This window comes from Photinus pyralis, unplaced genomic scaffold, assembly GCF_008802855.1.
Source record: "Photinus pyralis isolate 1611_PpyrPB1 unplaced genomic scaffold, Ppyr1.3 Ppyr1.4_LG5, whole genome shotgun sequence".
NCBI classification, from domain to species: Eukaryota; Metazoa; Arthropoda; class Insecta; order Coleoptera; family Lampyridae; genus Photinus; species Photinus pyralis.
Genome location: NW_022170596.1, coordinates 25,762,265 through 25,778,518, shown reverse-complemented (window position 1 = coordinate 25,778,518; position 16,254 = coordinate 25,762,265). Strand labels below are relative to the sequence as shown.

At 36.1% G+C, this 16,254-nt stretch overlaps 1 protein-coding gene across 1 annotated transcript; it reads left to right on the top strand.

Annotated features, from left to right (window-relative positions):
* Nucleotides 1-5,939: 5,939 nt before the first annotated feature.
* Nucleotides 5,940-15,928, top strand: LOC116172597 (facilitated trehalose transporter Tret1-like). Its single transcript, XM_031489834.1, has 4 exons — nucleotides 5,940-6,092; nucleotides 14,134-14,357; nucleotides 14,402-14,604; nucleotides 14,651-15,928. The coding sequence occupies exons 1-4, from the start codon at nucleotides 6,079-6,081 to the stop codon at nucleotides 15,842-15,844; spliced, it is 1,635 nt and encodes a 544-aa protein (XP_031345694.1). The 5' UTR covers nucleotides 5,940-6,078; the 3' UTR covers nucleotides 15,845-15,928.
* The last annotated feature ends 326 nt before the right edge of the window (nucleotides 15,929-16,254 follow it).

The window sequence follows — 16,254 nt, the reverse complement described above, 5'->3', positions numbered from 1 at the left end:
TCAACATATCTGATAGAGTAATGAAGAAGTAATGGTGAGCTCCGTATTGTGGTTGGGTGTGACGCAAACGCACATCATGTTGCGGGGGCCAGCAGGGACACGGACTATAGAGGCGACCTGCTGAAGTGCTAGCAAAAAACTGATTTGGTAACAGCGCAACATCGTCACAGGCGGAGACAGGAGGCTATCATTCTGATGTTTGGCTGCTTTTCAATAGCTATTGGCGGGGGTCATAACAGCGTCATATGAGGATAGCTGTAAATGGACCTTTCGAGGGAGAAGAGAAATATTCGGACTGTGAAGATCTCAAGATCACTCGGCGCAATGACCAAATTTGCAGGTCTAAACTAGGATCTTGGAGACTCGGTGCAAAAATTTGGCTAATTGGATATACTGCAGAATTTTTGATAAAATGAGAAATACAACTGTCAATTAACTAATTGGTATATCATTAGAAGAGAAAAAAAATCTTCTTTCGATTGGTGATTATAAACCGTCTAAGTTAACATGGAGACCAACAATCTGCAAAAAATCTTTTTCCCATGTTAATTTCCTATGTTCGATTTTAGAATATTCACCCGGTATAAAAATAGTATCCTTCCAAACGTTTTACTTATTGGACAAATGGACACCTGTATTTTCGTATTCACTGATGCGCTTGTTGGAAATTTTGATAACTTTTTGATCCAATTTTGTAAGTATAAATTAAATAAAGAAGGTTCTTTGCTTTTGGCCTTGCGTGGTGTTGAAGTGAAGGTTTGTAGGGCGAGTAGGCTCAAAAAACCAGACTTCGTTTAGTTTTTTTAATTGGTAATCCAATATGCGTCCGAAATATTTGGATTACCAATTAAAAAAACTAAACGAAGTCTGGTTTTTTGAGCCTACTCACCCTACAAACCTTCACTTCAGTATAAATTAAATATGGTTCTTTATACTCGTACATCATCGATTATTATTTTTGATAATATATTTGCTCAAGGCTAAGAATTGCCAAAGAATTTGCATATTCATTCAATTATGTAATCAGTCCATTTTTATTCCACTGTATGTATTTATAGTTTTAAATAGGACATTATTATTATTGTATCATTGTATTCAGGTAACACTAAAATGAAATGTATTAAAATAAAGCAACGACAGTTAGTAAGTCTTCAAACTTTCCTGGATTTAAATTGTATTTTTCATAAAAATTTAAATTTTAATATAAATAATAATTGTAACAGATGTTGATTGCGATGAGTTGAGTTGAGTTAAGTTGGTCGATGTGGAAACCGTATGTTAATGGTTAAAAAATTTTCGTAATAGTGGCTTTTATGGAGGTGGATAACTTTAACAGGCACTTGAAACCCTTATAGAAAGGCTTCCAAATGCGATAAACGCTCGAAACTACCTTGAAAACATGACTAAACTCGAACTCGAACTCGAATTATAGCCCTTTAAATTAACAGTTACATACATATGGCCTTTGACCTTTATTAATGGGACACCCTGTACAATTACTTTAAGATTAATCCAAGCGTGACGTTTTTCCGGCGAAGTTCACATAAGATTTGCGTAAGGTTTTTTAGATCATAAAGTGTAAAATTCTGACCTACTCTTCCTTGTCAGTTAAAAAATTTTAGTCTGAACAATTATTTGATCGGTCATGAATTAATTTGGGATTCGTTAACATTTTGTGATTTCATTTTGATTTAATTGTTGGCACAAATAATTAAATAAAACAGCTTTAGATTCAAATTTGCCTTTTCTTTCAACAGAGAATTCGCACTTGATTTTTATATTCGATTCTCCATAAGGAGAGCAAAACCTTAAACTTGTATGTTGGGGCAATTTATTCGTATTGATGCCTTCCAGCATCAAATACGACCCCTCCAACACAATCGAACACCTTCCCTTTCCTCAACACTAAATATTCAATACCTTGAAAATGCATTAACATTAACGAATTTTGGGAGTAGTTTCTGCTGAGCGTGTCACTTGAAAATAATTGTATGTGAATACGTATAATAATTATGACGAATACCCACCGTCATTTCCAAGCAACTTTAATCATCAAAATCATTTTAGCGTAACTATTCTGTTACGTAAATCAAACTGCATAAAGTGTGTCAACTTGGTCATTGTTACTCCTTTACCTAATGAATCATCCTAACGCGTGCAATGATTAAGGGATTGGTCAAACTTTAATTTGATTAGGTAACCGAGATTCGCATAGAGGCTAGACAGGAAACATATTAGACTGACGTATTTTCTCGGAGCATTTTGGCCTGAATAAGTGAAGAAAAATTATCCATTGCATATAACGTCTAAATGAAGACGCTTGTACTAGCCTTGGTAAGTAGATCTTTTGGTAAGCATATTAAAACCAAATCTTCAGAAGGCATTATCTAAGGATGCAGCCGCACCCTATAAGCAGTAATGGAGGTATTCTAGAACCAGTTACAAAAAAAGGGAGTCACTTTCTTACAGTTTTAATGAGATTTTATCTTACAATGATTAAGCATCTCTGAACTTCAGACACCAAAGGTTATGTAATTAACATCAAAGTGGAATTTTCGCTGGGAAGTAAAAAGTCCTTGTAACTACAATTGTTACTTTTGTTCCTGGTTAACCTCTTTTTTCTCATGTAATACTGCCAGTTCACAACTACACAAAAACCCGAGGAAATAATATCAATTATTGGTGTGAGTTGGTTTTTGAAAACGTAATTGATGGTCGCCCCGATCATCGACATGGTTTTGAATGGAGTTTGGATTTCGAAATAGTCTGAATAAATGTCCCATTGTTTTACCTTTTTATATGCTGATAGCTTTCCCAGCTAAGGGAAAATGTTGAGTCGGTGCCTAGATCTCGTGTATGTAGTGCACGCCTTTGGATTTAAAGAACGTAAAGTGGATCAAAATGTGGCGTCGTCGGGTTTTCTTTCTATGGCCGCTACTGTGGTAAGTAGTTGGAGTGAGCTTTCTTCTTTGAATAGTTGAAAAACATGTTGTGCAGCAAAATTCATATTTTTGGTAGGGGCCATGTGAAGGTCGTGATACGCACTTGTACTTAGATTATGCGTATATACCTACAAAACAGCAAAACCGAATTACATTGTGCTTTTAGCATTTTTTTACTATTTCATGGCGAAAATGGCTCTCAACTTCTTAGAAAAGTTCTCCTTCAACTTTTGAAATCTCCATCCAATTCCTCCCAAATTTCCCTAACATTATGATGCTTCCTCCCGCGTTTATTTCAAGTTACTCTTATTCTACCAGTAGCGATAGACTGATCCGCCAATGGTTCCACGATTCAGCAAAAAAGTATCAGGGCGTTGGGGGTATTTTCCAGTTCGTTTGGTGCAAAATAAACAAAATTTACAGTGCGGTTTGTGGTGCACCACTTTGGAGTAAAAGTGACAAAGTGAAGGAAATAGTGTGACTGATTTGTGGACATCAAAAATATGGGGCTAAGACAATTCGTTTCCGCAGTTCTGGTTTCGGCGTTTTACCCCGCATCCCTTCGCCTCGAAACCTATCCTCCCCAACCGTTTTTTGAACAATTACACATATTCACTGACTCCAAAATAGGTACCTACTTACATAAAAGTCAGGAAAATGACGAGGAAATATTTAAGAAACGAGGCCCTTTTGGGGCTTTCCGAGTCAAGTAGCAAATTCATAACTACTCCTCAATTTTCCAAAAAATTGCTTTTTCACAAAGCGACCGAGTACGCTTGGTTTACCCCCCGAATGTTCCAGTTCAGAATACAAAATTCCATACTGTTCCCCCAGTTTACAAATTTGACGTTTTTTTCTAGCGATTGTCTGCACTTGATTCTCGCAGGTTTGCGCCCCGAATACATTCGTTTGCGCTTCCGCCATTTCCAGTTCTTTTTCGGAATATAAAATGTCATACCGTCCCCTCTGTTTTCAAATTTGACGAGTTTTGTTCTAGAAATCACGTGCACTTGGTTCAGGTACGCTTGTACCCCCCCTTCCCCTCCATTTTCAATCATCCCGAATGCAAAATTCCATACTGTTCCCTCAGTCCATACAGTTCCCCCAATCAAATTTAATTTCAAGAACGATAAAATTATATTGGTCTATTTGTAGGATGATTTACGCAAATAATCGATAGATACTAAGAAGATCGATTGAAACTTGACACTTATAGTCACAGCCAACTCGGGGCATCCAAGTTTATTGTCTGTGGTGTCATATGTAGTTCAGTTACAGGTGTCAACGCCTGTCACAACTAGGACAGTACGGCATTTAAAAACAAAAGCGATCAAGAACCATTTTTCTTTACAAGTTGTTGGATGTAAATTCTGAGTGCGATTCAAAAAAAGAAATTAAACAAATGCGATAGCCATTTAGTAAAATTAAACGCAAAATCCCAATCAATGAAGCCAAATATCCAAAATCTGTTCATGCAAATAATTCTTATGGGTCGGTTCCTTTAGGAACTTATCTCAAACCAAAATTAATATAAAAATTCCTAAGAATAATCGACCACGACTTTATACAAATCAAAAATAACAGTTATTAACCCTGGTACTATTTTCTTCTGATCTCTGATCGTGATTACTTATGCATAGAAATAAAATTACCCATTTTTCCACGGTGTTGATACTAATTCAATTCAATTTATTAACAAGACTTTATTGAAGGTAAATACAATGATTAATTGTCTTTCAATTTGCTCAACTCTGAGAAAGTTGCTTTTAACCTGCCGTTACTGTTGGCGATACGAAAAAAAACTTTGTTGATTGTCAATTATTTGAAATATAATCCTGAACAGTGCGCGTGATCGCTTGCGAAACCCACCCGACAATTACCGCTTTCCCACTTCTGTCCTATTTAAAATCTGACCCGTTAGAATCTCTGAAACGGAACCTATTTTCCAAAGGAAGCAATAACTTGCGTACTTCTTTAAAAGAAAAGCATTTTCCTAACGTGCTCGGATTTTGACAGAGTGGAACGAAAGTTTTAGGTCCGAAGAGACCGTGACAACAGACATACTTTCGTTCATGTTCGCTATGAAGCAGTACATGTTGAACAAAATACAAATTATAAAAAACACCTTTTTAATTCTAAAGCGACCCCCTGTTACAGGCCTCTTTCATCAATATTCATTAGGAAGTTTTTACAAATCTCTAAACATAACAATCTAATTGACCCTTACTACTATTAACTTCCTGGACTATTTTAAGAGAGTAACTGGTCTTTAAAACGAAATCTCAATGATTTGCTCAACTTACACTTGACTACAATCTTTACAAGTTATGTTGAATATTCGCGATTAATACTTAACATCTATGCGGTCTTTTAGAGCACCTACAAAGTTTCTATGGCTACCGTCTGCAGTTATAATTTTGGAATTTAATTTGGAAAATATTTTAGTTAAACGTTTACTATTTTGATTTCAGTTGTTGTAACACACCGCAGGTCAGTCCTAATATTGATGCCGAAGTGATAAATAGTAAAATCCGCGCTCGCGTTATAAAGTGGGTAAATTCATCAAAAAAACCACGTGATTAAATTTACGGTACATTACTCACGTTTTCTGAATGGCCCTCCTTGGTTTTTAGCATTACAACTTAATTTTTTTTAGAGGAAAATTCTTTATAGGTACGTGGAAAGGGTTACAAGCCTTCTTGATCTTAAATACCAAATGAGCACTTTTAATAAGCTTATACGTTGGGCAATGGCTACGATTACTAAGAAGGAAAAGGAAACGCTGAGCACTTGTATTGCAAGTACATGCTTTAAAGTAGTTTTTAGTGCAAACATTATCGAGCTAGCAATTTATGGATTTTACCGTTTTCTAAAAAAAACGTCCTCAAAAAAGCTATTGACAATTCTGAACGTCGTCGCAAAAATAAATTACTAATTCAATTATATGTTTGACAAGTACGAATTTAAAGAGTGGGAGACCATTGAAACGGTGCAAAACGTATAGGATTGTTTTCAGTTGCTGATACAGTAATTGCATTTGGTGTGTGCAAGTCAAATTTAACATTTTTTTTATGTTATTAACAATTACGCAGATTTTAATATAGAATGTTTGAATTATAAAGACAGGCTGCTCAAGATGACAATAACCGGGTGAGTTATTGGATTTTTTTCTCACCCTGTGCCAGAAGTCACTTGCAATTTATTAGCTTGCACTTCGGCCATAAAAGTTTCTTTATTGTATTTTCAATGTAACTTATAGGTAGATTTTTAATTAGTTAATCAACGGCCGTAATTGTACAGTAAGTTTCTTTGAAATTGGCGGTCTAACAAATGTCCTTGTCCTTTGTAGTGTGACCCACAGCAGAGCACAAATTTGGATGACTAGCGGTGAATATTATGCCTGATATGCTAATTAGCAATTTGCTAGTCACCTTTGAATCGAATTATTATCGGTACAATTGATTCATTTTAGATTCGTACGACTGTAAAAAGGAGCTTTGAAAACAACAACCGCTTTAATTACTCACAACTTTCAGAGAATTTATAAACATTGGCTTAATGGATTAAATCAGATATTTCGAATAAAATCGCTTTGTTACGTTTAACAATTATTTAACAACTCAATCATTTACCTTTGCGACTGTAACAAAATAATTTTTGAAAATGTGACCTTAATGAAAAAATAGGTTTTATGCCAAAATAATTAACAAATTAATTGTAGACTTCTTTGTTACTAATTTTCTGCTCCAACTATTTTAACCTTGCGTGACATGCAAAATTTTGGTGTTTGCTTATTTTGTATGATTTTTCAAAGAGTCAGCAAATCGTGGCATGAAGACCGTTTAATTGTCAATGAAAGTATATTGGATTAAAGTACAGTTCTTTCATTGGTTCTGGTTTACAATGCTGCAGGCAACCGAATCTCAAGTTTTGTAGATTTCTAGACCTGCATCAAAGCTCAAACCGGCACATCTAGTGTAGTTGCACCTCTAAAATCAATTGGTCACTAAAGGAAAACGAAAATAACCGGTAACCGGTGTAAAGATACCTGGGAGACAAAATACAGTCAGTATAGTTAAAGAAAATAGCAGCTGATGATACTTTTAAACAGAGGGCTCCACTCCATCTCCTTCGGAAATGCATGTATGCACATAAGAAACAATATTTCGGCTGTTGTAAAAGTCGAATTAAACGTTGTTAAAACGAAATGAGGAAACCGTAATTAAAGGATGCGTTGATAATACATCAGATGATCATAATCAATAATTAATTCTGGTCGTGCTCAAACACAGATAGTTCGTCCTCGCCTTGTACTTGTCCTGTCAAGGTTTAATGTGAGGCTATTACTATTATTTAGCATTACTTCCTGATTAACGGCACTCCATGTTTCCGTTTTTATACTTAGTCGACCTACGGATTAAATTTTTAGAAGGTTTTCTGGTCAACGAAGCCAAATACTCGGTCGGAAAAAAAACGTCACCGCAAACTATAATGTGCAATTAAAACCCGGCACCAACTGCATTTAAATGTACCCATTTTCATTTGATTATTTTTATCAATGTCACACATTATGATATGATTAATTAATCCTTGTATATGCCGAGTCTTATATAAAAACTAATTAGTAGGCAAACCGCGTAGTTTTTATTTTAGAATTTCTTTTGCACTTGAACTGTTTAAATATTGTTTAGAATCTTAGCGTTTATTACACGTTTGAATGAGTAACGTCAATGGCAACTTTCCCATAATAGCTTTTCACGTAGTGATTATTGGGTCAGTGCTAAGTAGAAAAACTAATTACAGGTGCTAGTCGAAGGAAATTTTATTACCTAAACAATATTTGTTACCGCGTAAAATAATATTAAATAATTACATAGCAAAATCCTTTTCGCACATTATTGTGCCACGCGCAATGATTGTGAGGAATGCAAACAGCATTAATTACCGGAATTGCTGGAATTTTTATATTGTTCCGCATTGTACGCCTGCAAATTGATTGAGATTGAATAGGAATTAATAGTCGTATGAAGCAATTACAGCAGCTTTGAGTGATGGTAATCGCTGCAATATACGTCATAGTGCCTTAGGTCCTTTGAAACCGTACCGTATCGTACGATAACTCTTCTTTCTAGAGGAGGTCTAAACAAACAACCTCTACGGAAACTGAATTATTAGTTCCTCCAGAAAAACTATACTTTTTTGAAGCCGGTTTGAAAAGAACCTTGACAGTACTCTTTTTAAGATAGGCGAATGGCATATTCAAGTGTGCCTTTATGTTAGAACGCAATCTCCACCCCAAGTGGAAAAATCGGTCTGTTTTAAAGCAAAATAAAATTGTGCTGATATTGTGCTGAGATGTACCTCTAATATTCTTAGGAACAGTGCCTTTTTTGCATTTTTGAAGATTTTACCAGATTTTACATGGAAAATGATGGTGACTGTATTTTCCACTTTACTAGAGAAATTTAACGTGGTTTTGTTAGATAATAAAGACAACACCTTTTTAATTTAACATTGGAGAGTTTTACCTTTGCTTCGTTGAAAATTACTCATCTAAACAATTTTTTAGAAGCAAGAGAACAAACCTTTGAATTTGGCAAATTCTTGTATTGAAATTGTGAAGTGAAATTTAAATTCTTGAATAAAAACGAATATTGAATTTACACCAAACTCAATAGGCTTTTCATTTTACACATATTACTATTTATATTAAAACTCAAAATTGGTTTAAGACCAATTAATCAAAGCTTTACATTCAATTTTCTGCAAATATTCGCTCTTTTTGCAACTTGAACTACTCTTCTCGTTCATGGGATGGGTTGAGGCCCTTAGTATCTACATAGTTACAGCTGAGTAGTTGCAAGCAGATGATTTTCTTTTCAAGGAAATGCATTTGGAAGCTCGCCATAGATATTACTTCAAATGCAATTGTTTTCTTGATTACAATGGCCCAATTTCGGTGGATAATTTCACTTATAAGTGGAAATTGAATTGACTTTGATTAGAGGACGTAGCTAGGTTTTGTACTGAAGTTTGTTACTGTTTATTATTCTGGAAAATCCTCAGTAAGCAATTGCTCCAAATTGCGGTTATAATTAAATCCCCAGTAATGGGACCCATTGAACTGAGTATATTTTTGAAATAATCGACAGTTTTAATTACAACTCGTCCACGATTTAATTAAATGTCTCACGATAGTTTGCTAATATGTTACAAAAACCGACGCAGTTTTTCTTTAACGCACAATGAGGAATTCTCTCACTACACACATTTGTTCCGAGTTCCAAGTAAAGTTTCTATTAATTTATGTATGCAACTCGACACTTACAGAACTTGAAATTCTCTCTCTGTTTCATCACGTAATAGTAATTACCTTGGGTATATTAAAAATTGGCCGTTAACTTGACGTAAAATTAGCACTGAACTTGACTTTTCTCGAAATGCCTTTGTTGTTTAAAGCTATATAATCCTAGTGCCCAACTAAAGTCGAACTTTGGACCGAAGATTTTTATGCCATAAAATGACCTGTTACCTGGGACATTCAATCTGTTAATTTTTCTGAGGCTAAGATGACCTAATGCTAAGTGCCAAATTCAACCCAAGAAGTCTCATTAACATTTAGTGGATTTACTTGAGTGCGAGGGACAACCACCTAGCTCGAACAACTAATATTCAAATGAGTATAACCCCTCTTTCGGTTTATCCAAAAATTGTAATAGGCGCAGGTACTTGGTGTCCACTAAAAGGTTTAAATAGTTAAATAGCGCTTGGGTATAAAATTCCAGTGTTCATAAATATATTTATTGTCTGTGCATCAGGTGTTCGTGTTATGGCGTTCAAACAGGATCGACTATAGAATCTTCGTAAACCCTTTTCTCGATATAGAAATGAAATTGACTCTTCACGGACCGACTATAGAATCCCATGGGTATTGTTACCGAGAGTAAGAAAGGGGCTGCGACAACCCCATTGGCTGCAATGCCAGACGCTTGTGGGTCGACGGGAATATAATCAGCAACCGAAGCCGGTGGCGCAGTGGTTGCTTTGCCGACTGCTATTCGAGAGGTGTGGGTTCGATTCCCGCTGCCGACTGCTATCTGTGGTTTTGTCAGAGGGTTTTCCTCAGACGTACGTGGCTTCGCATAATACTAGCAAATCTACGAGGCAAATGCCGGAGCAATACTTTTCCCTCTCAACACCGTAACTCCGTTCCCATCCTTAACTTTACTATCATTACATTCCCGTTCTCTGGCTGAAGAGGATCAGGAAACCCTGAGCAGCCCGCGCCTCCGGTATCCCTCGGGATGAGGAATGAACGCATAGACCGCTGTAGAAATATATCCCGCATCCGTCCCGCTCTCGCTCCAGTTCTCGCATTCCCGCATCGCAACTAAACTGTGCAAAATACATGAATTGTTATTTACCGTCGTATTTTGATTAAAGCATGTTTTATTTCTTTCTGTCCTCTAGTGAATGTACATTGTAACTTAACACCGTCCCTTATTGGTTAATCTGTTGGTGACAATAAATATTATTATTACTATTAACTACAAAAATTCTAAACCTCCTAAATAAATTTTTGGTCATTTCTTATACAGGGTGTTTTTTTAAGATGGGTCATACGATACGACAATATAAAGGCGTTGAGTTATTTAAAATGGGCCATAGGGAAATTTACATTGCATCAATTGTTTAAGTCATTAAATATACAAGAAAAACTCCACATTTGGGTGTGGTATCTGCAAAGTAAATTTACATCCAGTGATTTGATTTAAATTATACCATGAAAACATATAGTTTTTGTCTTTTTCCACGTATTTCTGAAATAAATGTCTATCTTTGTATCTACTAGTGGCAATGTTCCAAAGTTCTTTTAGATTGGCTCCCACTTAAACACAAATTAGGAAAAACATTAGTAGGTATCACCTTAAATGTATTAAACCTAACAGAAAATTAAAAAGAAATACAAAATTTGACCACGGATGAGTTATTGCACATTGTTCCATTACCTAACACAATAAATTGCCCATAATGTTTTTTTACACCACTGGTGACTGCGTATACGATTTCTGTGACGATTTCGGTAACGTACTCCCTACGTAGGTACATCAATCATCTTTTTCTAATGCAAAAAGCAGATAATTGAGTTGTAATGCGTTTACTATTAATGCAATTATTGTGTTACGTTTATGTTAGCAAAATTAATATGTATTGTCCAATTTGCTGTCAATATTTACCTTAATTTGAGGATTATTATATCATCGCCGGTGGATATTACCATTACATATTATGTAATTTTGTTAATCCGACACGCTGACTGTTAAATAGTTCTTGGGTCAGCGTTTTGGTTAGATCTCACAAAGGAACACCAGTATCGAAGAGTTAGTGACAAAGCGCCAGTACCTAATTTTATTCACAGCTTACGCTACATAGATATAATTTTTTCGATCTGAGTAATAAAGAAGTTGTGGATTCGCTTTACAAAAGAAATTTGTGAATGACAATTCCAAGCCTAAAGTTTCTATTCCTTTTGAATGGAATGTCAACCATCTTAATTAATTGGGACCCCCGATATGAATTCCAAAATAAATAATTGCAAATATTAGCAAACTAAAGTCAATCCACTTCATTTCTCCTTTACATATTGTCTGATTTAAAATATTGATGTGTATCCTATATCTAGGTAAATACAGAAAATACAACCCCTGTCTCGAGGGAATTGTTTACACACCTTATAGGAACAAATTTGAATTTTAATTCATGCAAAACGATATTATCACTTAAATCAAATTGAAATTACCAGTTAAAGAAAATATATCCAAATTCCTTTGCATGGATCCACTTATAATGATTAAATTTAGATTAATTTCCACAATATTAAATAAATATTCGCTGCAAGTTCTTAAAAATAACCAACCAATATTTTACAAAATGAAACAAAAATTAAAGTACCTTACAGATATCGCTGGAATCGTTTTTTAGATTACTTGAAAATCTTCCTTCAAGAAAAATTGAAAACTGGGTCGGTTTTTGAGTGGTTCCCGTGTGGTGCAGTTCAGTTAAAGCTGAACTGTGGTGCTAAGGGTCCCTGGTTCGAATCCGGCTTCGGGCATGGATATTTGTAAATGTACAGTGGGTTGGGTTGGTAGACCCCGCCCACTCAAAAATATAATAAAAATAAATAAAACTTTGACAGACCCACTGTGGTACAAACTCGCCTCTCGTGGTATGGAACTGTCTGGACCGTTTTATTTATCTCGACCGTATTCAAACTCAGTTTCGTTTGCATAATTGTAATGTCTTAAGAAAACAATAATCCGCTCATACAATTTTACACAGGACACATTAATTATTTCGATACATATTTGGGATAGCGCCATAGGGGATAAATAACGAAGGCAGATGTGACAATCTTTCTGAGAAATGTGTGCGTTCGTTCGAGAACGTTCTCGAATAGTCGGATGCCTTCGGACGCGCTCGGGATTTTTCGAGGAATGCTGTATAAGAAAACGAATTGCGTTTCAGTTTAGTTTTAATTTCAACGCTGAAGTAATATATAGTTTGCGGTGTTATAAATTGTGTCTATGTGAGTGATTAATATTTTAACTGTTATAAATTAATCCATTTTAAGACTGTTGTAAATTTAATGTTAATTAATTCCAAATAAATAAACGACTTACATTACAGTATGTTTAAATTTGAGATTTAAGCAGGACAAAAAGACGAGGTCAAAAGTCACGAGGGTAATTTTGGTAAATTATAAAAACCAATTAAGCATTATGCGCAAGAATAATCATATAGCAAAAACTCGATTTCGATAAATATCCAAAGATAGGACATAAATCCTGTGCGACATTAATCCTGTGCAAATGTTGAGTGTGTGTTATAAAAGGCAAAATTGATCATAATCGTATATTGTAAATCTTTACACACACATGGTGATAGCAGGACACGCTGCAGGATCGCTATCGCATTCAAATTAAATTGAAAGAACCAATGAGATGAGTAACCGTAAGAGACAACTTGCCCTCTTAGTTTGTCCTTTTCTCTCACCTGCAGTATCCGCGCTTATCACTGACATGCGCAGTCTATTTATTATATGTCGATGATTAAGACATGCCCTCCTACCACTCCTCAAAGTTTGACATGCCCAGGGTTGCCATAGCTCCACTAAAGGGTTAGTGCCATTACTTCATTTACATACCTCGTCTATTAATTACAACGGACGTCTATAAATGTTCTACTAGTAGTTTTCTCTTTTTAATATGAACGTAAAGCCGATGATAAGTTGGATAAGTTCTCATAGTCACCAAAAAACAAGTACGTGGGGGTAAAAACGTTAGTTTTAAATGATTTTCATTTGAAAAGAAAATTCAATGATTAACAGACAAATTTTAAATGTTCGGAGATATTAGACTGGCAGCAACTGCGGTTAGTACAAAATCGTGGTGTTGAATACGCAATAAACCAATCGAATAAATTAGTGTGATAAATCCGCCATAAATATTCAGAAAGTTGTTGGGGAGAACCATTGAGTGGTTCATTCGGTTCTTTTTTCGTGTTTTATTCAGCTCATTATTGTGCCATGGAAATGAACGTTTGATTATATGTATAATAAATTTATTAGGAATTCTAAGGGGGGTTTCCTATTCAATTACTACTATTATTAGCATTATATTTTGTAAATATGAAGAAGATTGTAAATGTCCGCCCTAATTTTGGAATTATACGCGATATTTTGGTCGTTTTGGGTGGCTTCTTGTTTAAAATTTGCTTTCAATAGTATGAGAACGGAAACAGCTTGATAATACATTGTTCAGCATTAAAACCAATCAGGGAGTTTTTGATGTTTTACTTTTTCAGGCTTCCCTGCATTATTCCATACCGATTCCCTACAAATAGGTATTTTGGTTTTTTTCAATTTAAGTTAAGGAAATTTGAAAAAACCTCGGAATTCTCGTTCACTGCTTCTGAATCCTAAAAACATCAGAAATGCAAAACTACAGTGCTAACTGCTAGCTCTCTCCATACCCTGCTCCATACGCATTCTTTTAAATAAAGTTGGTTTTTTTGGTGTTTCTGTTTTAATTTGTGCAAATTATTCTAGATCGTACTCGCCTAACCGTAATAGCCGAAAGACAGCATACTCATTCCTATCATGCAACTACCTAACGTATTTTTTTGTTTGCAGCAATGATATTGTCAACCAAATTACAACCGGGGTAAATGGAAGTTCCAATAGGCTTTCGTCGCTTCGTAAAGCGATGCCTCAAATACTAGCAGTAATGGTAAAAAACGTCGTACTCATATCATTTGGTCTCACAGTTGGATACGTTACCATCTTAATTCCTGCGTTATCCGAAAACGTCGCCTCAAACGAATTTCATTTGGATAACAGTCAGATATCGTGGATAGGTAATTTGTCTCTCATTTAAACACTGAAAAAACTCTCACTTCAGGTTCAATTAGCATGATGTGCGTCCCCATAGGCTGTCTGATATCAGGAATAGTAACTGATCCAATAGGACGAAGACGATCCATGCAAATCATCAACATCCCGTTTATAATATGCTGGATAATATTCTACTTTGCTAACCAATTGTGGCACTTTTACTTCGCTCTTGCTATGGGCGGTTTCTTTGGAGGACTGGTTGAAGCTCCGGTAACCCCTCCCCCTTTTAGTCACCTATAACACTATGTAATTACAGATACTAACCTACGTCTCCGAAATCACGCAACCTCACCTCAGGGGAGCGTTGGCTGCGTCCAGTTCCGTAGCTGTCATAGCCGGAATCCTGATTGAATTTATTTTGGGAACATTTTTGGAATGGAGGACGGTCGCGCTGATAAGCTGCGTTTTTCCGGTGACATCCTTTTGTCTACTGTGCTTTATGCCGGAAAGTCCCCACTGGTTAATAATGAATAACAAAATAGATAAAGCTCGTAAAAGTTTGGCGTGGTTGAGGGGGTGGACTAGTCTGGAGGACGTCGAAGAAGAAATCCAGAACATCTGCCGTAGTCAAAAGATGGAAGAATCTCAGAAAGGGGATGCGACGATCCATCGCTCATTTATAAGGCGTCAGCTGGAGAGTGCGAAGGGATACACTAAGAAGACCTTTCTCTGGCCATTCACGATGGTGGCATTCCTTTACTTCCTATCACACTTTACCGGTTCGACAACGCTACAAACGTACGCAGTAAAACTATTCGAAACGTTACAGTCCCCAATCGACGTGTACTACGCGACTATAATAATGGGGGCCGCCGAGCTTCTCGGATGTATCGTAAGCTTATTCCTGGTAAAGTACTGTGGTAAACGAATTATGGCTTTCATTTCCATTACGGGGGTGGGCGTTTGTGACGTAATTATCGGTACCTACGCATACGTAATGAACATTGACACATTCGCATCGAGCGATAACACTCCCGCTGCGTCCAATTTTGAGTTTGATGACCATCAGTGGGTGGCGCTTGGTACACTGGTGTGCCTCGCCTTTGTATCTCACTGTGGATTCAGAGCCCTACCTTGGATACTAATAGGTGAAATATACCCGCACGATATACGAGCTACCGGTTGCGGAATCTCCGGAGCTATATCTTACGTTTTCGCGTTCGCCTCCAACAAGGTCTTTCTACAGCTTGGTGCGATGTTAACGATTCCCGGAATATACTGGTTTTATGGATCTTTAAGTTTTGTAGGTTTAGTATGCATTTACTTTATCTTACCTGAAACTGAGGGAAAATCGTTGGAGGCAATCACGGACCATTTTTCGGGAAAATCGAAGCTGGGCAACAAGGTGCAGAGGAGTAAAAAGGGGCAGCTCTGCGGCAACATAAATCTCGCTTTTGTTACTACGGAACCAGAATATAGACAGAAGGAGGACGTGGACAGTAAACTGTGATTATATATCTACATAGTTTTAATTACTTAATTTATTCTTTATTTAAAATGTTATAATGTTTTAATAAATATTTTTAATGCATTACACTGTATCATCCAAAAGTTAAACAAGATCTTGTTCCCTATAAAAGCATGATTTTCTACATATTTCACCAGGAATTTTTTATTCCCGACGACACTTTTCAAGATTCTTAATTATTTATTACCACCTAGTTATTCCAAACCAGAAACCTGAACCACTTTTCCGTTTATTTTCCAGTTAGCTTGCCCTTTAGTTAGTTTATGAATTTTGTAACGAAGCACCAGTTTTCGCATATGATTTATCTCAGCTTTAATGAACACCTGGTACATGGATGACCTCAACCGAGTGCTTCTCTTCTAGGAGTGGGAAACCCACCGGTCCCTTCCAGA

What these genes read in the sequence shown, in the direction of transcription:
- LOC116172597 (XM_031489834.1), top strand. An exon ending in CAGTCAGATATCGTGGATAG is followed by an intron (nt 14,358 to 14,401) that starts GTAATTTGTCTC and finishes CTCTCACTTCAG; the next exon opens with GTTCAATTAGCATGATGTGC. An exon ending in GAGGACTGGTTGAAGCTCCG is followed by an intron (nt 14,605 to 14,650) that starts GTAACCCCTCCC and finishes ATGTAATTACAG; the next exon opens with ATACTAACCTACGTCTCCGA.